This window comes from Heliangelus exortis, chromosome 7 (genome assembly GCF_036169615.1).
Source record: "Heliangelus exortis chromosome 7, bHelExo1.hap1, whole genome shotgun sequence".
Classification (NCBI taxonomy): domain Eukaryota; kingdom Metazoa; phylum Chordata; class Aves; order Apodiformes; family Trochilidae; genus Heliangelus; species Heliangelus exortis.
In genome coordinates this window covers 1,720,298-1,746,089 of record NC_092428.1, presented here as the reverse complement: position 1 = coordinate 1,746,089, position 25,792 = coordinate 1,720,298, and the positions used below count along the sequence as shown (strand labels likewise).

At 46.9% G+C, this 25,792-nt stretch overlaps 1 protein-coding gene across 13 annotated transcripts in view; it reads left to right on the top strand.

Annotated features, from left to right (window-relative positions):
- CAMK2G (calcium/calmodulin dependent protein kinase II gamma) overlaps positions 1–25,792 on the top strand; it is a 109,664-nt gene that overhangs the window by 32,800 nt on the left and 51,072 nt on the right. For all 13 annotated transcript variants that reach the window (XM_071748206.1, XM_071748207.1, XM_071748205.1 and 10 more), the window contains exon 3: positions 14,297–14,356. In XM_071748206.1, the coding sequence (XP_071604307.1) occupies positions 14,297–14,356 (60 nt within the window). The remainder of the gene's footprint in view (positions 1–14,296; positions 14,357–25,792) is intronic.

Here is a 25,792-nt window from a genome sequence, read left to right as displayed (position 1 = left end):
CAGCATCAGGTGCCTCAGGAGTATCAAGTGGGCTGGAGCACCCAGCTGGAGACCACAGAGTCCTCTGGTGACCAGCACAATGAAGTTGCTTTGCCTGGTGTGGGGCAGGGTGGGCAGCACTTGGGGGCTCCAGCACTCCCTTTCGTTCATTCTCTTGCTCTGTGCCTCAGTGTGAGCTGTGCTGGTCTGAAGGCTGCAGAAATCATCATCATCTCTTTCCTCTTTGCTCGTTGGTATATCAGTAAATGGATTCAGAATCCCTTGTTTTGGCTGCTGTTTCCTTAGGGAAGCCTGGCACCAAAGCATTCAAGCAATCCTGCCTGTCTAGGGGCTGGAGAAAGACTGCACAAGTAGTTTAAGCTGTTGACATTTTCCTCAATGTTTAGTTCTATCAGTGACCCTCTGAAGCCATTGCACATGCCCAGACTTGGTAGGGCTTGCTGTTAAAATGCTCCTGGTTGAGACAGGTGCTCTTTGCAGCATCCTGCTTTCTGCCTTGTGCTGCTCTCTTTTCTGGGCATGTTCCTTGCTTTTAACCATGTGTGACTGCACTCTGCTCCTTCCATGTCATGTCTTTGAAGTTCTAGGTGAGGAAGCTTTGTAGCTGGATCTTGAATGATGGTTTGGGGTTTTTTTTTATGCTAGGGAGGAGGTAAAGCACTGTAAGATAATGTCTTCAGGCTGCAGGAATAAATGGACCAGGCAAAGGAGCTGTTCCTTCACTTCTTTGCATTCCCTGATCCACTGAGGATAGTGGTTTGGAGAAGAAGCCAATGATGTCTCTGGCAGTTCCAGCTGTGAGAACAACCATCTTTTACCCAGCACCTTGTGTATTTTGTCATTTCATAACCAAGAGTCAGAGGGGAAGTTTTCAGAGCTGTGTGATCTCAAAGATGCAATTTACAAATAGCAAAATTTAATGTAATGAGAAAGAGTTTGTGGCCTGACCCTTTCTTCTTGATGTGCATGTCCCTTCTGCTGCTGAAATCCTCAGCACCCAGTGTGTGTGTCCCTATTGCAGAGGCAGAAATGGAGACTCTCCCTTTCTTTGAGGTTGTTTTCCTTTCCTCTCCCCATCCCTCCTGGTGTGTTTGTGCACTGATGAAACAGAGGGAGAGGAACCTGTCACATACCCAGTGGGTGAGGAGTTGAAACTTCAGTAACCCCTCAGGCTCTGTGGTGCCTCAGTGTCACACCACTTGGTTTTTTTTTTTTTGTGCTGTGGAGATCTAACAACCTGGAGTGGCTGTTGTGAAGCAGTTCCCTGCCCTGGGTCCAGCTGTAGGGCAGATGTTGCACATGTGGTTTGGACTCGATGTGATTTGCTCTTAATTCTGATGCATTTTGTGCTCGGGGTCCTTATCAGGCTTATTGCTGCCTTCTCCCTGCACTTCAGGCAGTCCTGGTCCTGGTCCTGGTGTGATCCAGCAGTGCTCATTGCTGGATGGGACAAGTGAGCAGCCAGCACTGCAAACAAACCAATGCCAGCACTTCCTACACAGTGACTTCATCACTATGTTTATTATCTATCTGCTTTCACGTTTTGTTTCCAGTCTTTTTCTCTGTCTAAAAGGGGGAGCTCTCTGGTGCACCCTCCCCATCCCAGCCCTTGAGGGGGAGCTTCTGAAAGCGGGAGCCAAAGACAAGCAGAGACACCAAAGCCAGAGGTGTCTGGGGAAACCTCTGAGACCTCATGGCTGTTGTGGCTACCTCTCGCCCTTGCACACTTGCCCAGACATTGTGGTGTTGAGTGTGGGCTCTGTGCCCAGCAGGAGCTGAGCAGCTGGGTTTAGGGGTTGCTTTGCAGCACCCATCATCCTCTGGCAGCAGCATTTATCTGGGCCAGGCGGGATGCAGGGAGCCAGTGACTCACTCAAGGATTCGTGTGTGCTCCCCCCTTCCCTTGACTTCCCTCCCCCCATCACAGCTGTGCCTTGGTCATCAGCCATTTGGGAGCTAGCAGCTTTATTTGGTTGCTGTTTGCAGTGGGCAGTTTCTGTTAAGGTTGTTAATTTTATCAGCTGCCTTGGAAGCTCAACTGACTTTAGAGGAGACCTGAAATTGCCTTTTCTGCCTCTCTTCTTCCCTGCCCGTGGGGCTGCCACCCAAACAGCTGCTCTGGCACTGGCTTCAGCTGAGGAGGTGAGAACAAGCAGATGGGCTGGAGATAGAAGCTTCCTAAGTTGATCAGCCAACAGCCTGGGCAGTGTTTTGGGTGGTGGCTCGTGTTTTTAGGCTGAATGTCCTCTTTGGCTGCCACCTTGGCTGTGGTGACAGTAGGATCTGGTGGCTTTGCCCCAGCAGGTTTTGTGGCACAGTGGAAGAATGATTGTGGGCACGGTCTGAAGACCAGGAATTTTAAAAAAATAATTGTAAAGGGGAAAACCAATTACTTTGTGCTAACAGTGGTAAACTTGTCAGAGATTACCAGGCTTGCTCACTGCTGAGCTGTGGGTGACATGGTCAGTGATGCTCCAGGCTGCTCCTGAGGGCTGTGGCCCAGGAAGGAGAACAGCCTGTCCCTTGCTCCCTTTGCCTGTCCCTTGCTCCCTTTCACCAAGGCCAACAAGTCTCATCTCTGAGCTCACATTTCTCCTCTCACATGATCCCCTTTTCCTTGAACTGCTCTTTTTGGTGGCTGTTCTGACCTTCCCATGCTCCATACTTTTTTTTTTTTTTCCTTGTGGCTTTGGCTTCCCTCTGGACACTTCTTTAGTCATCTTTGTCTCCTGTCTGTCTTCCTGGCTACAAGTCCTCTTCATGTTTTTCTTTTAGAAGCACATTTTATGCCTGCATTTCCCAGGGCCTGGAGGAGATGCTTTCTGGGCCTTTCTGCTTGCTGGCTGCTGTCACTTCAGGTCCTGGCTGGGTTGGATAGAAGCAGCTTTGAAGCCTTGCTGTCCCTCAGCCCTGGACAGTGCCACCTGCCCTGCCACTGCCCCCCCTCCCCTGCTGCCTCATGGGACCTGGGAACATTATTTTGCCCCACAGACCAATCCTACAGCACAGATTATGATTTGTTGGTTGGTTTTGGGTGTTTTGTGTTTTTGGGTTTTTGTTTGTTTTTGTTTTGGGGGGGGGGCTTTGGTGGTTATTTTGTTGTTTGGGTTTTGGGGTTTTTTTGGGTTTTTTTTGTTTTGTTTTCAAATTTATTTTTCTTTTTAGGTAAAAGACTGCACTTTCCTCAGCTCCCCAGGGAGGAGGTTTGCAGCAATGCACCATCTTTAGGCACCTGTAGTTGTCCCCTGCCTGCTGTGCTGAAGGGCTGCAGTGTTTGGGTACTCTGCTTGGCAGAAGGACTGAAGAAGAGGAGAGAGGCTGAGGAAGGGGCAGGGATCACTTTGCTAACATTCACCTTGAAAGAGAGATAGCAGTTGTGGTGACAGGATGAGCAGGGCCCCAAGTCTCACCTGGATAGACCAACTGTCCAGGTAGAGGTGGCAAAAATAAAAGCCTTTTTTTTTTTTTACCATGCTGGGCACAGTGGGTGTGGGGGAGGCTCTTTTAGCAGGGGATGCTGCAGTGTGGATCCCACCTGTGTGCTCCACAGAGCTTGTATCAGAGTCTGGAGGCTTCTCAGATGCTGGTCACAGGAGACCATGCCCTGCTGTCTTTTTTTTCCTTTGAAGTTCAGCTCCTGTGGGTCAAAGTGATGTCTGTAGGGCCCAAGTGCTCCTCTGAGGTTGGAGCTCAGGCTGTCTGGTGGGTAGTGTGGAAAAAGCCTTCTCTGCCACTGTTCCTTTTACTTGTTGAGTAGAAAAGGGAAGATTTAGCCATAAGATACCTTGGCTGGACCTTTTAACCACCACCCCATTAAAAGCCAGTGTCAGGGTTTTAATAAATGCTTGACTGCATTTTCTTTCCCCTTCTGTTACACCTCCCTTTCCCCTCTCTCTTTTCTTTGCTTGGGACAGGTAACAATTTACAGATCCTGCATACTTTGAGGTACCAGGAGAGCCTTCTTCCAAACCCTTGTCCTCAGTCTTTGTCCAGCAGGATATAGCACAGACTTAACCAGTGAGAATTGCAAGTTCTGGGTCTCTTTTTCTTTAATCAGTGAACGTGGCCATCTCTAGAGGTTCCCTCATCCTCCCTCACCTTGATATGGGGCTGTGGAATTCAGTGCCAAAATACACCTCACAGTTTAGATCCAAACAGTAGCAAGGGACTCGTGGGGTTAAAAAAAAAAAGCTGTAGGTGGTCTTAAAATTAGTGTAGCAGTAGTGCATTACATTGCCCCCAGGCAAACAGAATCCAACCTGATCTAGCCAGGGGCATTAAACATTCATCACAACCAGAAATAAACGTAGCCAGAGAAGACATCAAAACTGTAGCATAACAGCTCCTTTTATTGGAAAAGAGGTGAGTCAAGTGCCTCTTTCCCCAGAAACCTGAAAGCAGGCAGAGTGATGGAGCAGGGTGACTGCTTTCAGGCTGTTGTGCTCAGCAGACAGGGCAGAGCTGCAGCTTCCACGTGAAGGAAGCTGTTTGCAGGCTGGGATCTTCTTGCCAAGCACCATGCAGGCTTTGTCAGGAGGCAGCTCCACCCAACAGGATAAGTGTTGGGTTTTAAAATAATTTTTTTCTTTTTCCACACCTGCCTACTGGACCTTATAATAAAAATCCATTAGGTCCCAGGATGGCACTGAGATAGGATTTCATGCTTCCAGAGGGAGGGATGATGAGCTACCACAGCAGTGCTCCTGCTGCCCCTTATCAGTTTTGGGTTGGTTTTTTTTTGACAGACTACTCAAAATCTGTTAAATTTGAACTGCATTGTTTCTATTGTAATTTTTCTCTCTGCAGAAGAATGAAAAAAGTGACATTGAGGCTGCAATTCCAAAGACCTGAGTTTGTACTCAAATTTGCCACTTACATGGTCTCTGATTTTAGAACCTCTGCTTTTCTCCTTCATCCTTTTAAAGACAGAGGAAAGAACTTGAGCTTCAGGCATTTTCAGGCTGCATAATAAATGTTTATTCCACAGCTAGGGGTTCTCTGATGAAAGATGGAAGAAGTTGTTTTTCAATGGGGATTTTTTGTGTGTTTTCTCACACAACTTTTCTCCTCCTGATTTCAAGTACCTGTCTTCTGCACATCTGCAGAATTTCCATTGCCCTAAATCTCTGCTGGGCTGCAGGTCTAGGGGCAAGAGAGCTCTGCAAAAGGCACCTCAGAACAACACTACTGTGTCAGCTGAGACACACCACTGCTCATCTCATTCCAGAAAGCCTGTGGAACCCCTCTAAAATTTAGACTGCCCGTTTAGATTGTCACTAATCCCTTCTTAATCCCTGCAAAAGTATGGTGGGAGATGCTCTGTATTTAAGCACAGGTTCCCCAGCCAGCCTCTCAGGTCTGAAACTAACAGGTCTTTGCTAACAGAAATAGTTGTGTGTGGAAGTTACCATCTTACCTCCTGCCTTTTCATCCCCAAAGCCACAACTTGTGCCTTGCTGTGGAGGAGACCCCATTCTGCTGTCTGTGACACTGCCTCAGACCTTCCTGCTCAGGAGATGCAGATGGGCCCCTGAGTTGCCATGCCAGGACATCAGACATTGTTTGTGCTGCAGCATTTTTGGGACTCTTCCACCTCCAGGTAGTAGGAACCACTCCAACACCTATGAAGGAGCACAGCTTGCCTTCAATGGTGTATTTTTTAATTTTTCCAGCCAGTTTTCCACAGCCTGTTGGTGTTTTACAGGAAGCAGAGCCCCTAGGCCTTCAGAGCATCAACTGGAGTGTGGGACTGGTGTCTCATCTCTTCTCCAAATTCAAGGTTAGCTCTTGTCACATGAGGTGACTCTTGTGTCCTGCACCCACTCCCCAGAGCCGCTTGGGGAAGGGGTTGCTGGTGAAGCAGGAGCATGGGGGCAGATTCTGCCCTTGCTCTCAGTGGAGCTGCTGCTCAGCTGGTGACATGAAGCAAGAAATACAGCAGCTCCCCTCCCCCATGCACTGGAGTGTTTCTTGGCTCTGCACCCAAAGGAGCAGCCAAGCACATGATTTACTTGTAAAATGCAGTTTCAAATAAAAAAATAAAATAACTGGTGCCACTGCAGATGGGAAGTCAGGGGCTGCCCTGTGTGCAGCTGGGGGCTGCCAGGGAAGGGGTGCAGGAAGCTGAGGAGCTGGGGTGCTGCAGGCCAGGGGCTTGGGGAACTGGGGGCTGCAGGATGTGGGGCTGCAGAGGTGAGTGAGAGCTGCAGGAGGAAGAACAGAGGGGAAGGTGCTGAACCACAGCCCTGCCAGGGGGAGGGGATGGGGGATGCTGTGTGCAGGGCACAGGTGGTACCCAGGGGGTGTTGTGGAAGTTGGGCTGGACAAGTCTGACCTGGACTGAAGGTCTTCTTAGAGGATATGAGGTGTGCAGAGACTGTGACAGAGGGTTGTGTTCATTTTTGCTCTGTTTTGGTGAAAAAAAAGAAAAAAAAGGGGTGGGTGGGTGGGAGGAAGTCGTTTGACCATTTGAGCTGTGCAACATCTGGTTTGCAAGCTGAATTCTTTTGCTTGTTGTGTTGGTATCCCCCAGTGCTACCTGTCCACAGGACATGGGCTCTGTTAAGCTGATGAAATCACACCTAGTAGTTGTGCCTGAGCAGGGCTTACTCTCACCACAGACCTGGTGTGGGAGCCTTGGAGCAAATGCTGGGGCTGGATGGTTGCACCATTCTGAGGGGAAGGGCAGTTACACCACATCTCTTCCTGTGCCAGGACTGTGGTGTGTGCAGTTAATGCCTTCTGGCCACAGCAGATAAAATGAGATAAAAGAATTCCTGCCCTTTTCTGTGCTTCTGCCTGCCTGGCAGTGTTAATGGTTGGTGACCCTTCCCTGGTTTCAGGTCAGGAGGGAGGTGGCTGCCTGTTTGCTGTTGTCAACTGGAGGACGTGTTGCTTCACAGGGGAGCTAAGAGGTGCTGCTGCAGGAGTGTTTTCCAGGATCTCCCACTGCAGCACCAGCTTTCCTTGGCTCTCATCCCACCCTGAGCAAGGAAGGAATCTTGTAGAAGCAAGAAATGGCACTCCTTGCAGTAGCCAATGGAGCTGGTGAACTGAGGGGTGGTTTTAATGGTCAGCTGGGAGAATTCTTGAGTATTGCAGCAGACTTGAGGACCTGACTTCAGTGTGGCTGTAGATGTTCACCTAGCACAGGGTTTGGAAGGGAACTTCAGGGGTAAAATGTTTCCTGTCCACCAAACCTGGAGCAGCTGAGTCACCTCCATCGTGGGGGGAAGAAGTGAGCTGATATCTAAAGAATATTGGACAAGTTGTTTGCTGACAAACTGAAAAAAAATAGGCACTTGAAAAGAAAAGGCAACTTCAAATGACACTGAGCACCAAAACTGCAATGGCAAAGGTGCACACTGACTTTTTAAAAGTTAATCTCTTAGGCATTTTTAATACCTTCTTCCCCTTTGCCACTGTTGTACATTTGTTCCAATCTGCCCTCCGTTAGATCATCTTTGCAAATTAAGTACAGGGTAATGAAATACTGGTAAAGAGAATAAATTTCCCTGGCCCACTCTTCAGGGTGCTCATTGGAGACACAAATATGATTACTTAAACTATCTTGGCTTCTACTCTGCAGTGGTGATAGTCTTAATTTCTGCAAAAAGTGGAAACTCTGTTCTAAGTTTGGGTAGTTCATTACTTTTATTTTGTTTGGTTTGCTTTTTTTCCAGGGCAGTAACAGCTGAGAGATAGCAGTGTGTAGAAACACAGCCTGTTACCAACTGTGTTGAGCTTTCTGGCTGTCTTTAGGATCCATGTGTACGTGTACTTCCAGGGGTAGTGAGACAGCTTGACGTGTAGAGTTGTTTGTCTCTGGGAGATTGCAAGGGTGTGGGAAAAGGCTGTTAGGGGGTCATGATATTAGAGGTTTTGCTGGAGGAAAGGCTTTGTCAGGAAGCACATTTGCCTGGCAGTTCTTGAAAGAAGTCTCCCATTTGTTTTGTTGTGTCCTGTTGGCCCTTGAACCTCCTCCTTTGCTGATGGCTGAAGGCAAGAGATGAGGATGTCACACACAGAATCACACAGAACCACTCAGGTTGGAAAGGACCTCAGAGCTCATCAAGTCCAACCCTTGCTCCACTCCCCCCATGGTTCCCAGCCCATGGCACTGAGTGCCACATCCAGGCTCTTTTTAAATGTCTCCAGGGATGGAGAATCCACCCCCTCCCTGGGCAGCCCATTCCAATGCCTGAGCACCCTCTCTGTAAGGAATTTTTTCCTAATATCCAACCTAAACCTCCCCTGGCAGAGCTTAATACCATGTCCCCACTGTCTTGTTCCTCCAGCTGGCACAGCCAAGAGGAGCTTTGCTCTTTCATCTTCCTTTGCCCTTCCCCGTGGTGGCTGCTGCAGCAGAGCTGCTGGTGGGGCTGGCAGGGGCTGGGCTGGGTGCTCCTGACACTTGGGATATTGGGCCACTGAGGTTGGGAAAGGAAGACTTTGGCTTTCAGAAATGTTGCCTGCAGTAGGGGGTAGCAGTCTGTGGCAGATTGATTAATTTTGGCTTGGTCTCTGCAATGGCAATGTTAGAAACACTGAAATGGAGATGGCAAAAGTTGCAAATAGCTGCAGGGAGGGAGGGAGAGAGCTTTTGGGAAATGTCATTATGTGCTTGGTTCCTTTATGTTTTTCTTTAGACATCTGCTGTTAGCTATTGTCAGAAAGGATATACTGAATCTCCATGGGCCTCTCTGGTCTTTCTTGAGGCTTAGTGTGAGCATTCTGCAGTTGTTCTGTTTTGTTTCTACTAACTTCAATGGCTGTGATCTGAGAGTTGCTGGTATTGATGTTTCAAGTGGTGGCACTGCCCCGTGCCACTCTCACCAATGCCAAGGGATCTCTGCCTTTTTGTGGCCCAGTCTTGTTGGGGAAACAAGAGAAAAGAGGGGAAGGTCTGTGACTCGAAGTGTGGGGCGAGTGAGCCCTCTCCGAGAGGAAGTTTGAATTCAAACAAGCAGAGAAAAGCATGAAGCAACCTGAGACTCAGACCAGCCTCACACTATGAAATGGGTATTTGATGCAAATTCGATTTCTGTCTTGAAGCAGCTCAGATGATAACTTAGCAGCTGGCACCAATTGACTGTCTCCCGGAATTGGCATGATGACAGCAATCAAACTGAATTTATTGCTCAGGGTTTGATTCCTCTTCCGGACTCTTCCCATTCTCAGAAATGTAATCTAGAATCTGTTCCCACAGGAATGATAGCTTCAAACCTCCTGTAACAGCAGGGAGGGAGCAGGGTCCTGGTGCAGGATGAAGAGAGGTGCACTGTGGTATCCAGCAGCCAGGGTGGGTGTTTCCAGCAGAGAGCAGGAAAATGATTTGTTGGGAAAAAGGTGGAGCAGGGTTGGTTGTTGGTTTGTTGGGTTTTTTTTTTTTCATGGCAGTTTTTCATCAAAGGGAGATGATTCACAGCAGAATCTTGGTTGCTTCTTGTTACTGCATTTAGGACAGAATCTGCCTTCCCATCAGGGTAGCTAAACTTCTAGGCTGCTATAGAAACTCCACACGTGCACTCTACTAAGATTGTTCTTATTTTGAGGCAGGTGTACTAAATAAAGAGCAAGCTTTAGCTGCAGGACTTGGTAAAGCAAGCCAGCCTGTGCTGCAGGGAGTGAAGAAAGGCTGTCAGAATTCACTTTATCCACCTCATTTTCTGGTGGGTGTGAAGAGATTTGCTTTCTCTGATAAATGTTGGTGGGATTTATTTCAAAAGCTGTGATTTGTAGGTGCCCTGTACTCTGTCCATGTGTCTGAAAACCTTCTCCAGGCCTCAGGTACCCTTGGTGGAGAAAGATCTGGTGAGGAGAAACCTGTGAAGCAGCTGAGTGCCTGGAGTGGAAAACTGAGAACTGACTGAAGGCAGCCCAGAAATTAGGTCTTACATTATCCATCCATCTCTGCCACCACATCTCTGGGGTCACAGGCAGGACTGGTCAGATGATGAAAAGATTTTCTTGGAAAAGAGTAAGAAATGCACATCAATGTAAAACTGGTCATATTCCCCACCCTGCTGGAAATAGCCAGGTTTTCATGAAGTAGAGCTGTCTACATTTTGGTTTGTTTTTTTAAATTTCTGTTGTGTACAGCTTTCTTTTAGACCACGTTGGCTGGTCAGCTGCTGAAGTTTGCTGCCTCTAGAACATCCAGGCCAAACTATCCTGGTTTTGATTTGCTGTTTCTGTACTGGGGCAGGGTTGTAACCAGGTTTTAACCTTCTCACTTACAACTTCTGCCAGCTGTGGTGTTACTGATTGTGCCCAGCCACACAGCCCTTGTGCCTGACTCCTGTCCCAGTGACCACACTGCATTGTGTGTTGAAAAAGCAGCAGTTTGATTTTGCAGGCCCTGAGAACTCTTACAAATGATGCTAACACAGTCCTTTTTGTTTGCTGCCCAGGGATATCCCCAGACAAATCAAACCCAGCCCAAAGAAACCTCAGCTCTCTGGACAGTCAGTTGCTTACCAGGTGTATTTTGAAGAAACCCAGAGTCAGTGTTACTGGGAGGATACTTAGAGCAGTGTTTGCAGAGCACAATGCTAAATATACTTGGGCTAAATGCAGTCTCATGTGCTGAACCAGGCTGCAGAAAGCTGTATAAAAAGGCTAATAAAGAGAAACAGATCCTCACACTTTAGTTCGTGTATCAAAACTGAGAACATTTCTTCCTGCTGTTTTTAAGCACCCATCTCCTCAAGCATTTTCACATTAAATTTGGCTACAAATAAGCTACTCAGACTGCATTTCTCTGTCTGTGGAGATACTCATTGCTTCAGATTGTAGATTGTCCAAATAGCAAGATTCACTCTCTTTTTTTTTTTTTTTTTTTTTTTTTTTTTTTTTTTTTTGGCTGGAAAACAGTAAATGAATATTAGATGAGTGTTTGTAATATCCTGTACTTAAGTTTTAAGCATCAGCTATTGTTCAGGGCTAGACAGCTCTGTAACATAGCAGGAAAAGAGCTTAATGAAATCCAATATTTGGAAGCAGGAGGTAGATGAATTTAGGCTTGGAAAAGCAGTGCTAAATTTTAACAGGAAGGATAACTAACTTTTGGAGTAACTTCTGTGGGTGTATGTATGGCTGTATTTATCACTTGGAACACGACCCCTGATATTTTCTAAAGGATATACTGTGTTTTTTAGGGAAATGGTGGCTGATTTGCATAATTTGTGAAAAGGTGGGAAAAAACTCCTCAGGTGCCAGGCCTGGTATCCTGTAAGGTCAGTGAGGATGTGTCACTGTGTTTGTGGTAGGTAGGAGGTGTACTCTTCAGGAATCAAGACCTTCACTCCAGGGATGGCTTGCAGAAATAATTTCAGCTTTTGGTCAGGGGAAGGAGAAATTATTTGCTTTGCAGTCTCGTGGTAAGGCAGGGGTCTGAGCCCCTATCTTCTTGTCATCATTATCCTAATAGAGTTAAGAACAGTTTGGGGTTTTAAGGTTTGATGAGCCTGTGTGTAGGAAGGAGCTCAGGGCCCAGCCTTTGGCTGCTCTGCTGGACCCCGGGACTTTCTTCCTGTGTCCTGCTGGGAATAACCTTGGTTACACCCAGAGAGAGGTGGAGAAATTGCAATTAGGTGTCTGACCCTTGTGCATTTAGGGTGCTCATCCTGCAGGAAGGGGATGATCCTCCAGGCCCCATGGCAGGGAACCTGCCCAGCCTGACCTTTTGCTGCTCCGGGTTGTGGTGGCTGCTTGCTGCGGGCTGGTGCTCCCGGGCTCGGGAGTGTGCTTGCTTCCCTCTGCCAGTTGTGCTTGAGTTGGGCTGTTTTGTTGCCCTGGAGACAGAAGAGTGTGGTATGCCTTCCCCCCTGCCCAGAAATAGTTTCCTGTACCTTGTGACCCACAGCTCTGTGCTCCTCCTCTGGTCCCCAGCCAGGCTGTGTGGTGCTGGAGGGGAGGGATGGAGGGATGGATGGATGGATGGATGGAGCCTGGGGTGCTGACCTCTTGTCACAAGTTCTGGTGTGGCTGCTGCCCATGATCCCCGGGCTGCCCTGCCCGCTCCTCCCTCCCCACCAGGGTGTAGGGTTTCAGGAGAGCAATTGCTCTTGATTTACATCTCCCCCTGGCATTTGGATGGTTATGTCATTTTGGTTGAGCTCCTCTCCTGTCAGCTGTCTGTCCTGGCTGGCAGGCCTGAGCAGCACGTGGTGAGCTCTTACCTCTCCTTCCCCCTTTGCTCAGCTGTTTTTGCTCTCTGCTTCCCCGTGTCCTTGGGTTTGGGAACGGATTCTCAGCAAGTGTAAGGGGGCACCAGGGCAACGTGATCCGGGGGGTGGGATGAAGGATCCCCTTCTCTAGGAGTTCCAAATAGAGCTGGGAGGGGGGGATAAGTGGGGAATTTTGCAGGCTGGGCTGGGGGGGGGGGGGGGGAGTTGATCCTCAACTCTTGTCCTGCTGGGAGTATCTGGTCTGGGTGGCACAGCCCCGTTACCTCGCAGCTGGTTTTTTTGTAAAACTTTTATTTGGGAGAGATGCTGCTCAGAGGAGAAGCCAAACCACCTCCAGCCCTCCCTGGGTGATGCAGCAAATGCTTGCACTGCACCAAGGCCTCAGGAGTGTGGAAGCTCTCCAGGCTTTCTTGCTGCCTGTGACTTTATTGGAGTGGTTCTGGCAGAGAACTGTAAAATATATGCAACAACAACAATAATTTCCAGGATTGAGAACAAAGGAGAGATGAAAGGAGTAATTTACCTTCCCCCATCCCTGAGCCAGTAGCAGATGAGGATGTAAGCACATCTCAGCCCTATAAAATATTAATTGGGACATTTTCTACAGTTCAGCAGTGGGAAAGAAGACAGAAATCCTGCAGTGCCTTGAGCTGCAATTCCCAGCCCGGGAGAGAAAAATGTTCTGAGCTGGGATCTGGCTCAGTCTCCCTCTTCTGCTCATGGGGACAAGAACAGTTGCCCAGAGCCTTCCTTGACCAAGGGATGGAAAGACTGCAGAGCCCAGGGAGCTGCAGAAGTGTTCTCAGGCAGAGCAGTGGGGTGTGAAGTGGGTCTCTACTGGAGTTCCTATCAATTTGGAGGATGCTGCATCTCTATCAGTTGTTGGGCTGAGTAGCCCAGTGAGCCAGATGTCCTGCTTCACCCCTCTGGAAAAGCCCTCTGTGTCTCAGGGGATGCAGAGGAGGTGCATTTTCAGGCCTATGTGCTCAAGATCTACTACAGAAGAAGTGTCAGGAGGGGTTGGGGACTGCTGCTTCTCATTGCTGTGTTGCTTTGGTAGCTGGGCTGGGGAAGAAGGGCAGCCTCTTACCTCTCTCCTAGGCGTCTGCAGCCCCAGAGGTCTAGAGCTGAGCAACTGCTGGAGCTGCCTGCAAGATTTCCCTCCCTCAGATCCTTTCAGTGGAGCTGTGCTTGCCTGATGTGAGCATTTCACTTGGGAGGATGGGAACTTAGTGAGAGTTCAGGACTTTATCATTGCCATAATGAAAAATCTCCTGTCTAAGCCTCAGCAGTTGGAAGGCCACTGCTTCTCAGCTGACACGGGCAGAGTTGCTCTGCCTCCTCCTCCTTTCCTTGCCCTTGTGTGTGTTACATTTCCAGGGAGGAGAAAACATTTTTTTTTTTACTGTCCTCGGTATTTTTTTCGTTTTGTTTTCTTTCCTCCAGATGACAGCTGTGCTCACACTGATGTTGCCTTTGGGCAGGAATAAGCAGACTTAGCAGTTGGGCAGAACTTCTCGCCTGGAGATCTCCAAGTGCTTGATCAGCACTGCAGCAGCAAGGCTGTCCATGGCCACTGAAGTCTGGTTACCTTTCCAGTCCACTGGAGCTGGCAGGGTTCCCTTCTTCATGGGAGGGCTGTGCAGCAGCAGCAGCAGCAGCAGCTCTGTGTTTCTCTGTGTTTCTCCCTCCTGCTCTGCCTTTCATCCCCAGGGTGTCTCTGGGGCAGCAGCAGGTCCTCCTCCCAGTTCACAGGGGCTGTTTCTTCAGGGAGTTTTCCTCCTCCTCTCTGGCCTTGGAGAAGGGGTGAAGTGTCAGCAGGGATGTCACTGGAAGTGGTTTTGGATATTTGGGTGAGGTTGCTGTCTTTGAGTCACTTGGAATCCAAGAAGGGAGGGTCTGCTGCTCTGCAGCAGAAGCAGAGGTCTCTGCAGCATCCCCTGAAATGGCTCTGAGGTTTTGGGGGTCAGTTGTGTCCCAGCAGTTCCCAGCCCTTCCAAGCCCTCTGTTTTTCTTCTGGGTCACTGTGTTCCTGTCTCTGAAGATGAAGAAGAGCTTATTTCAGAGCTGTGGTGCTTACTGCCTCCTTTCTCCTTCTCTTGCAGATCACCAGAAACTGGAACGTGAAGCTCGAATCTGCCGACTTCTAAAGCATCCAAATATTGGTAAAGCTCCCAGGGTTCTGAGGGCTGGGAGGGGGTGGGAGAGGAGGAGTGTGCCTCATCAGTAACTTCTGAATGTCCACAGCAATTCTTTGAACTTACCTGTTGAAATTACCTCAGTTTCTCCCTTTGGTAAATTCTGCAGCTCACCCTGACCCATTCCCTCAGCATCTTGTGCACCAGAACGTGCAGTGCTGGCACCTGCTCACCCGTGCAGAGCTGTCCCTGCTGCTTGGGTGATGCACAGCTCTTGTCTGCTCATTTGACATCCAGCAGTGACAGCCAGAGGTTGTCTTCATTTTCCCCACTCTCCTCTTCAGTTTCCTCTTCTTGGCACTTTTTGACATATTCATTTAAAAAGCTGCACGCAGTGACATGCCCAGAGTTGAAGGAGGATGGGTTAATATGTCAGCTCTTCTCATTGCAGTGGCTGCTTACTCTAAAAAAAACAAAATCAAAACAAAAGGCCAAAACCAAATTGCCTGTTATGGCAGTGGTCCAAAAAAAAAAAAATTTAAAAAAATATGTAATTGAATAAAGGGAATAGTTTGGTCAAGAAATACGGGAAGAAGCAAAAATAAGGCACAACTTCAAACTAGTACATTACATTATTTGCTGAACTGTAAAGAAAGGGCATGGATTTTATCTAGTTCCAGAGCACCATGGAAGTTTGTCCTAAGCTTTTTCTGTCAGAGAAATTTCACATTGCTGGAATTTGCTTTGAGCAAAAAATTGGACCATTAATAATCTTTTTAGGACCTTAGCTAGGATCCTAGACACTTTATTTATGCAAATGTCTAATTTGAGTTAATTTATTTAAGGAAACATTAAAAAATACCAAACTTCCACCTTCAACCAATCCACCCTCAGGCAAACCTGCAGTGCATTTCATTGTCTTCTTTCTGCAGAACCCTGTCTGTAAGAGTAGGTAACTTTTTAAGAGCATCTTCTTGGCCTCCTGACTTTCAGCTTCACGATCATTTTCTCCTGTCCTCTAAAATCTTGGGAGAGGAAAGGTGCCTAACAGCATACCCTGTGGACTACCATCTGTAGCCTCTGCCCAAAGTGATGAAGAAGCAATTTTCCACAAGCTCAGGGCCTCACAAAATGTAAGGAACCTCAGTAGCAGCTTTGCAAGCAGAAGGAGGTGTTTGGCATCAGAATGGGGCTGTGGAGGTGCAGTGTGAGAGGAGCAGTGGCACCACCTTCCACAGAAATTTGCACTACTGAATATATTGGCTGGTAAATTTATTTCTTTCTTTATTCCTTGGCAACTTTTAGAATAACTGAGCTTCATTTGCTCCCTAAGGCTTGATGCACTTAGTTTAGCAGTTGATGTAATTTTATTTTAACATCATCTCTCCTTTTTATTGTTTCTTACATCTTTTTCTGGCCAGGTCTCTCTTGGAGTAAATCTTACACACAAGAGGAAAGTCACTTTCATTAGTAAACTTCCCCAAAATAAAGAAACCTGTCATGTTCCTAGTGCAGTTCTACAGCCTGTTCCTCACCTGTAATGACTGTCAGTGCTTGTCTTCTGCTCTGTTGTGCTTTGGAAAAGACAGTTTGGGGGAATATCAGTGGTTCTTGCATTTCTTGTCCTCCAAGAAAGAACTTTTTTTTTTTTTCTTTTAAGAGAAAGAGATAAATCATTTTAAAGTTAACAGGTGATCACAGATAGCAATAAAGGAATTAAATTTTATGCCTACAACACAGAATCAAAGTGTGTTGTGTAAGAACTGGGAAAGTCATAGGGTCCATTCAGCAGCCCTGTGAAAACCTTTTATACTTGGCTGGTTTCCAGGCATGTTTGTTCTTAAAAACCTTTAATGCTTCCACAGCCCCTAGTGGCAGTCATTCAGATGTTTAATTTTTCTGTCAGGTAGACATCAGAAGAACCATAATTTACTTAGCCTGTTGTTTCTAGTTCTATCTGGAGTATATATGGAAAGCAGTTTTTCTTTCTTGTAACAATCTTTTACATATTTGAAGACTGTTATCACGTCTCTTTTTAGTCTTTTTTTTTTCTTCAGACTAAACAAACCCAGTTCTTTCAATCTTTTCTCATACATCATGTTTTCTAGACCTCCAGGTTTTTTTTCTTTCTTTCTTTCTATTTTTTTTCCCCTTTCCTGGACTCTCTCCAGTTGCTTCATATCTTTCTAGAGATGTGATTCCCTAAACTTGGCATAAGATTCCAACCCCGTGTCAGAGCTGATTAGAGGGCAAAGAATTGCTTCACCTGTCCTACCAAAGATCCTCTTGTTTGGTACACTGACCTGTGAAACTTGCCATTTCAGTGTCTTGTTGCTGCACATTTTTCTGACACATTCTTGCTCTGACTCATGTTGCAGGCTGCTTTCTGAGCTGCTGGCAAGTAAAACAATTTTCCATCTTGTATGGATGAGGATTCCTATCGAATCGTTATGTTTGTCTGCATGAGAACAAGTGGGAAGAAATCCTCTCTCTGGGTGTGGTTTTCATTTGTTGAGACCATTTTGATTTATTTTCTGCTAGCATGGTAGGGTGGCAGCTCTCCCCCCTGTGATGTGATCTTGAATAACAATGCCACATGTTGCATCCTCTAGGGAATTAGTAGCTGTGTTGAATATTGTTGGACTCTGGACAGAAGATAGCACTTGATGCATTGCTCCAGTGTGAGAGTGTGACAAATCTGAGTCTGTTTGTTTCAGTGATTTGCATAGACCATTGGAAGCTAGTTCTGAAGAGACATTTTTTTCTAAATTGGTTATGGAAATAACACAGAAGATGCTGTCAGAAGCCTTGCTGAAATTCAGATGCTGCATGCACTGCTGCCTCCTTATGCCTTGGACTTGTTACGTTGTCATAGAAGGGAAACATGTTGTTCTGACATAGTGGTAGGTTGGGATTTTTTCCTTGAAATACCTATTAGCAGTGAGTAATTACCTAATTACTGCCATTCTGTGCTGTAAACTCCTCTGGATGAATACTTGGTGTGTTGCCTCAGTGTGAGCTGTAGGAGCAGGACTGCACCAATCCTGGAGAATTCTGCAGATTTTGAACTTGACTTCCCCATTAGGTTTTGTTGTTCATGGGTTTGTTAGTGGTTTGTTTGTATATTTTATTTTTAAGTTATTCATTCACTACTCAGGGTTTCATTTCTGTGGCTTGTTCAGTGCACTCTGAAGCCTGCCCATGCCTTGCCCACCATGTCATTAGGTGTTGCCTTTCTCCTCCTAGGTTTTTTTTTGCTGTGCCAGTCTGAATGTGTGCCTCCTCTTTGGATCTGTCACCAGATGGCCTGGCCTCTTTCTTAGATGTTTTTAGCCCCAACTGGACAAAAGTAGTTCCTGAATATCTCTTGTTCATAGTTGAAACTGAGCACTTGTGGTCTGTCACTGTGTCCCAGCTCATGGCAGCCTTTGCTGCATGCAGTTAGGCCCAGAGTAATAAGACCACTTATTTTAAGAAAGGCTTGTAGTAGCCCAAGAGCCACAGCCAAATTCTGTTTCTGATTTCTGCCTTCACATCCTTTGCTTGAACTGCTTCAGAGTTAATTTCTTTGAGGGGATTTATAGCAGTAGTGAAGTGCTGTCCTCAGCATCTATCAGAATTATTGCTTTTTCAGGTTTTTCCTGAAAAAGGCAGGTTTCCTGACTTCCTCTCCAAAATATACTTGCACTTGAATTCTTTGTATTTTAAAGCCTATCTGTTGGCTTCTCTCAGGATAAAGCACAGTTTTGGACCTGACCTTATTTAAAGTGGGGATAAAATGGTAGAGAAATCTCCTGTGAACTAGAAAGATTTCTTTCCCCCCAGTTGAGTTTTAGTTCCTTTGACAAGTGATCTGTCCTCCTGGTACCTCTGTCTGCTGGCAGTGATTTTGATGGAATATTTAGATCCAAGCCTCCAGTTTTGTAGGTCCTTAAAGGATGATTTTGGGATGTGAATTGCTGCAAGGACCACGAAGGATGTCTCCCAGCTGGAGAATCCCAGCCTATTCCTCACTAACCTGGGTAAGAAGCAGGGTGCACTGACCCTACCTACACTGGATTTCTTGTTTTAGTGCTCTCAGCCAAGGCTTGCTCACTCCTCATTTGGAGATACTACTCTTGAGAAGCAGGCCCTCACTTTTTTCCTCCCCTCTTGCTTGCTGCCACTGGGGATGTTTTCCCAGCACCTTTTCTTTAACAGGAGGTTTGAATTGCTTCCTTAGAGAACAAGGGGGGGGGGGAAAAAACCCCTGTAGGCTGTGTTTTGCTGTAAACAGCAGATTTCCTTGTTTTCATTTGGCTGCAGCCATCCAGACTGCCTTTGCAATTGGGACAGAGGGGATGAGATGTGCAAAGAATAGTTAAAATGCTGGGGATGCTCCAGTGGTTTGGCCAAGCTTGCTGCCCTGTGGAAGTTCAGTCATTTGGAAGTGGGATGCTCTTTCTAGCTCCTGCCCTGTGTTTTCTGCTGCTGGAGCAGAGCTGGGACAGAGGGAAGAGACCTTCTAGGAAGAGCTTGCTGGGGTACTGAGCAGCTTTACTTTGGAAGTGTCATGGAGCTGTCTCTGTGCTTCTAGGAGGCCAAACAGTTATGTTCTTGGCCTTATGCCTTCAACCTGCTCTCCTTTTTCTCCTCCACACCATCACCACCACTCCCACCCCCCAAAAAAACCCCACAAAACAACAAACACCACCAAGAAAACCAAAGACAAACCAAACCAAACCCATCAAAAAAAAAAATCTATACAAAAAAAACCTCAACAACCAAACACTAAAAAAAAGTCCCAAAGAGAACACCAGCTAGAATGCATTCCTGCTGGCAAGTTTCAGCCTTTAAGCTTTAAGTTTTTATATACTTTTTTATTTTTATATTTTTATTTTTTTTTTTTTTTTTATTTATTATTATATTTTTATTTTTATTTTTGCAGTCCCTGCTCTTTCAGGGATTTAGGTGAGTGCCCCTGTGGGGCTGGCTGAGAGGAGGTTCCCCAACAGTCCAAGCAGTTCAGCTTTTTATTTCCCTGGTTCTGTCAGTTACTTCTTCACTAACTTGTTTATTTACCTCTCCCTGTTTTCTCCTTCATTTCCCTCCTCTTGCCTATAGCCTTTCCTGTAGTTTTAAGAAAAATGTTTCTCCATGATCCCTTGCAATTTGGGAATGGAGTAACAATTGCATTTTCTTCCTTGACAGGGGGTATATTAATTCTGTGTGTCTCTGTGGTCTGTGCTAGAGAGGAGTTTGGGTGCCATTATTCATCTTTTTAGCTGTAAGATTTATCTAATGCAAGCAAATCCCTTAAAAGAAAAAAAAAAAAGTGATGATGGGTAGACTCAGTGTGCTCAAGCAGCCCCTGTCTCTTATTTTGTTATAAGAAATTAGGTCTTCTCTGTGTATTTTCTTTGAGATACCAATGAAGTTGGCTGCTTATTATTTGGGTATTTTGGTTTTTTGTTTTTAGAAAAAGCTCTTGTATAATAGTAGTGGTTATCAAACGTACTTTGCTTATCTGCTGCACGGATAATGGGAAATTATTAACAACAGTTCTGGATGGTCATGGTTGCTCTGTCAGGAGAGAAAGAAATATTCCTGCTGATGCTCACTTAATGTTTAAGTAGGGCATATTAAATGTTGCCTCTTGTGTGCTGAACTTCAGCCTTTCTAAAGAGACACTGCAAAACCGAAGGAAAAATAACATTTAGTTGGCACCAAAATGCTTTTAAACAAATACTTTGTGTTTCCTTTTTTGTTTTTTTTTCCCACTTTTCCTTTTTACCTCTGCAGAAGGACCATTTTCTGAGCAGGGAAGTTTCTGTTCTTCCTACAAGCTTCTAGCAGGGCTGTGAGTTTCTGTGCAGAGAGGAGTTTCCTCTGACTTGGCAGCTGGTGTGGCAGAAAGGATGCTGCTTTTACCTCATTCTTTTAGGGCCTGAGTGTTAAAAAGGTAACAGTGAGTGTTAAAGGTTACAAGGGAAAAAATCCCAACCTCCTCTGTGTGTGTGTGTGCCTTTTCCTACTTCTTGGCTGTCCTGGCAGAACCTGCAGCCCTTTGGTGTTAAGAAGCCTTTCCTTCTCTTCCACTTCCCAAAGCTTTAAAAGTGGGAATTGGTGTGCAGTGCTGTGGGCTCGGGGTGTTTCCAGCAAGATGCTATAGCTCCAGCATCCTGTAACCTCTGTGTGTCAGGTGAGGATGGAGGAAGAGGAGGAAGAGGAGGGAGAAGAGTCCTAAGGGACTGGTCAGCAGCAGCACGCTGTGTCCTGTTAGCTAACTGTCCTGCTGGTTACTGCTTTAACAAAGCTGGTCATTAGCTGCTGGAACAGATTATTTCTAGAGGATTATTTGCATTACACAATTTAATGCTTTTTAATAGCAAATTTTTAATTAAAAGGAGAGTCCTTTAGGAAGCAGCCTGAGCAGCTGCAGCTGAATGCTGCGTGTTTAATGGAATTAGGGAAACAGCTGGGGTGGGAGCTGAGCACCCAGCTCGCAGGCAGGCCAGGTTGGTGCTGGGCTCCTGGTGGGACAGGGCCTTCGGAGTGATAGGAAGCATGCAGGAAGCATCCTGGCAGGCAGCCAGGCTTTGGGGAGGTGGTGGGACAAATCCCATCTTGGCTCCTGGGGCTGGTGAGCAGCTGGGGAAGCGGAGGGTGGGTGGGAGCCATCTGCGTCACTTCGCTTGTCACTTGGGCTGCCACGGCTGCTGGTGCTCAGTTTGCAGTCTGCCAGGCTCTCTGTGTTTGGTTCTGTAGTTTCAGCATCTCCAGGCACGTTGGGGAATCTCTCTGGAGGAGGGCATCAGACAGGTTTTAGCCCCCAGTTTTATTCCACTTCTTTTTTGGCATGCCCTGTCCCTTGAAACGTGCCCCTCGTGGCATCTCTTGCCTCCCCCTTTCTCCATGATCCAGGCAAGTGTCTGATGTCTGCTGGGGAACTGCTAGAAAGTAAAGCTGGGGCTGTTTCTAATGAGTGGCTGACCTTTAAATAGCATTCTTCTGTCTAGAAGATCCCAGAACACTTTGGAGTTTGCACTACTAAGGCTATATGAAAGATTTACTCTGTTGCAATTACCGTGGCCCAGGAGACAATCAGAAATCTCTGCTGCCTGGTGCTGGCTCTGCTGCAGCTACTGCAACACAGGCAACTTAATTTGAGAGCCCCAAATATGATATAATCACAGCAGGTGATGTGTGTTGGTGCAGAGTTGGTTGGCTAATAGTGTCCTCTAAGTTCCCATAATATCCCAGTGCTTTGCAGCCAGGAGCAGCAGGGAACCTAGATTTAGGAGACAAGATTACCCTACCCTGTAGCTTGAGGGCTGTCACTAAGGGCAAAAAGCATTGGTATTTAGGAGCAAGCACATTTCAGCCCATGTCACCTCTTCCTAAGCAGTAATTGCAAAGGGAAGGTACCAGGAGCTGTCCCTTGAAATTCTTCTCCTGCCCGTGCACTCACTTTTGCTGTGACTTTGCTTTGACGTGTACTCACCTTTTGCAACAGCTTTCCAGAACCATCCAGTGTTCCAGGAGCCTGCCTGCTCCAAGCAAGGGCTGAGCTGGCCCACTCCTTGCTGTGGATGGGGGATACAGGACAGTGTTCACCCAGGACTCACGGGCTAGGAATAAATACTCCTGGCTTTTTTTGCTTGACATGAGAATAAAAGGATAAATAATGGCAGCTAGAGTGGCATGGAAGGTGTGGGTCACCTCTAGGGGATAATGTCTGTGATCCCAGCACCAACTGACCCTTTAAAAATGAGGTGCTTGTTGCTTTTCCATGTCTTTTCTACGTGCCTCTACTTCAGGTGGATTTGTATGAAAATGGAAAGCTCTCTGCTGCTTACTTCATGATTCAGTTCCACTCTTCCGTCCCCAGTCTTGCCTTGGGTGACTCAGCAGCACTTTGCAGAGGTCATGGGGAGGGTGCAGTTTGTGGTGAGGGAGATTTTCCCCTTTCTGCTCAGTTGCTTCCTATCACGTTGGGGCATCAGAGAGCTGTGGCTGCCTGTGCAGGGTCACTTCATTCAGGCAGGGAATGCAAACCACATGGCATGGCTGTGACTCTGGTGTGGTTTCCCACTGGAATGCCTGATTTTCTGTAGTTGATATCATAGCTTCTTAACAGCACTTCTTTCTAAGCCATGAACTGTGTGCACATGAGGGTTTTGAAACACTTTGAAGGATCAGCTTGAAGTTCTGGTCTTGAGGCAAGATTTCCACTGAAAACAGCAGGCAGAGGAGTGTTCACAGCAGCTGCTCTTAAAAAGTGCTTCACCTCCTGGTACCCAGCTGCTGGTAGGTTCAGTAACTGCAGAATGGTCCCCTGAGTCACTCACTGGGGTGTCAGGCTCTTTGCAAATGCTCTGGGTTGTGTTGTGGCCTCAGACCTGAGGCACACACCCACACAAGACAGAAAATAGTTTGTGTAGCTGGCATCAGGCAGCTTTGAAGATCTGAGGTTTTTTCAAGGGGAAAAGGATGGTTTGGTTTCCCTGTTTTTCTGCTGTTTATTATTTTTTCCAAAGGCCACCTTTGTGGAGGATTCTTCTTGCTCAGATAAGAGCATTTTCCAGAGGATGAGGCTGGAGGGGAGGTTGAGGGAAGAAAAGGATGCTTAAACCAGTTAGTGAGGTGGTGTCTTCTGGGCAGTCCTGCATCACAGCCCTTCAGCCATGCAGGGTTACATTACAGGGTTACAGGTGGGCATTGAAAAGGGGAGGGTCAGTTTGTGGTAGTGGTTTTTCATTACTCTTGGTGGAGTTACCACTGCAGGACCAAACTCAGGGCTGTAAATGAGGAAAATTAGGCTTTTTTTATGAGTCCTGCTAAAAACGTTGTTTCATCAAGATGTTCCCCTGACACCACTGCTTATCTCTCCCAGAATCTGTGTGCTTCTTGGGGATAACCATCCAGGTGCTGGTGCACACTTGCTGCTGACTGACCAACTGGTGCTTTGGCAGGAGATGTTTCTGTGTTCTTGAAGATCAGATTTAGATTCGAAGGGTACGTTTAGATTGAACGTTAGGAAAAATTTGTTCTGGCATTGCTTGCTAGTGCTGTGGGGCTTTATTGATGATTTTTGAAGGTATCTGTGAGACTTGAGCATTAGATGTGCTTGGGAACTCTGCAGGCCCTCTCTTTTTTGTGGGGATGGGGCTTTTTTTCAGTGCTCTGACTAAAACCTTGGGTCAAATCTTTGGCCATTTCCTGTAACTGATTTAGTGCCTCGTTGTCTGACTTGCTTCTCTTTTCTTTCTTACCCTCCTCTCCTTGTGGGCTCTTTCATCCATCTGAGACCTTTGGCATGGGAGCAGCCATCAGGTGACCCTGAGTGTGCGTGGTGGGAATGATTTCCTACATCCCTTTGTTAAGGGTGTTTGGCTTGGAGGGAAATCTGGTTTGAATCACTGCTTCTGGGCAGCAGAATCAGTCAACAGAAATAATCTAATTCATCTTCTGGTGAATAGAGTGAGATCAAGTTCCTTGGCAAGTACTGGGCTCTTTTGTAGTTTGCTCATCATTTGGAAGAGCCTGTGTTGCTGTTGTGCAACTTCCCTGTAGCTGGGACTGGAGATTTTTGTGGTGTCTGCACTTGTCTACCCTGCTGCACTGGCCATGGACATCACTGCTCCTCTGGTGAGAGATAACAAAAGGGTTCTGTAATATTTGTGAAGAAAACCTGGATGAGTACTTTCATATTTCATTCTCCTTTATCATGGGGAGGCAGTTTTGGGGAATCCTTTACCCTCCAGCTTCTACATTTTTCACCCTCTTGTCTCAGCAGGTTACCCAAGTCTGAGCAACCTGTGTGGTGTCTGCTCAAGTGCTGGGTGGAAGCTTTCCTTTAGTCATGGAGATGTTAAATGTGTGGCAGTGCCTACAGCCTGGGGAAAAAATGGGCTCCTTTAATGGGAAAATGTCTGAGGGGACTGCCCAGAACTTGGGTTCCTGGAACCCACTCTTGGAACTGTTCTTTCAAGATCTGTGTCCTGCCTTTGGGTGGAGGACACTCACCTAGGGCATCTTTAAAGCAAAGAGGGCTCTGTCTTGTCTGGCAGGTGGAGGGATCAGATGTTTGTGTATCTTTATGATGAATGCTGATGCAATGTGGATCATATTTATGAGTCAAGAGGGGGCCAAGAAACTTTAAAAACGCTTTTATCCTTGATGTGAGCTAGAGGTGGTGGAGTTATTTCTGAATGCATGTCATTTCCCAGGCTGGATGAATAGTTTTGAAAAAGGCAGCTGATGTTTTTAAGCTGACAGTCCCTGGTTGTTAGGATTGTGTTGAAGAGCAATCTAACTCGTGCATCAGCAGAGTGAACCACAGCATCAGAGCTGCTGATTGCAGTCTCCCTGCTGCTCAGGAAAGCTCTGCAGGAGGGTAGGTAAGCAAAATGTTAGGGTGAAAATGCACTGGGTGCTCTTGCTTTTCTGCTGCTGGCTGCTGGTTTTATTTCTTCCCGTCAGCCTGGGTATGAATTTGGAATGGAAGTCACAAGAGTTTTGGTATATTGAGACTTTCCTTAATCCTGTTTGACTCCCCTCACGGCTGCCCACTCCGTGCTCTAAGCCTGATGCTTTCAGCTGTTGCTCAGAACCTGTTCTGAGCAGGGTGGTGGTGCCCACTGTCACCTTTCCTTATACCTTTCCTGGGCTTTGCTGTCCTACTGTTGCTCCCTGAGCTTTCTTACCTCAGCAGATGAAATAATGGGCAGGTTTGGTGCCAGCACCACTCTTGGCCATGGTGAAGCAGCAGCTCCTTTGCTCAGTTCAAGACCTGTGTCCTGCTCCTGTAGCTGTGCAGCCCCAGGGTGATGGACAGTGCCAGTGTTCATCCTCCTCTCACGGTTCCCCACCTAAGGTCACACAACACAGTGCTTTACTGTCCTTGAGGCTGCCTCTGCCAACCTCTGCCAGCTGACTTGCTATTTCCTTCCCTTTTCATAACAGATCTGATAAAATTGCTTTTCTGGGGGCCAAGAAACTTCACCAACCAGCTCCTCTGGCTTTTATTTTCTGATGTAATTTGCTGCCCGTGTCTTTGGGGTGAAGTTCATCCTTTGGTGTTCCCCATTCCTGCTGCAGATGGCTTTGCTTTTCCCTCTTCACAGCCACTCCTCTGCCTGCTGGTGCCTCTGCTCCTCCTCTCTCAGGATTTCAGTCCTGCTCTTCTCCTCTCTTCTTGGTGTTCCTTGCACTGCTCCCATGACCTCTCAGGTGCCCGGAGGAAGGGGAATGCACACCGAGCATCACCAGACGTGCCCTTTCTTGCCACATTTGGATTCTCTTGAAGGTTCTCCATCTGTTTCCTCTTCAGAAGGCCCCTTCACAGCCCTGTGCCCATGTTCTGGGCATCAGCTCTTGTTTGTGTGCCCGTGTCCTGCAGTCACCTCAGATAATCTTGTGCAGTGGAGTGCAAACTGCCTTGCACGGGGCAATCCAAGTGTCTGTTTCAACCACATCCCA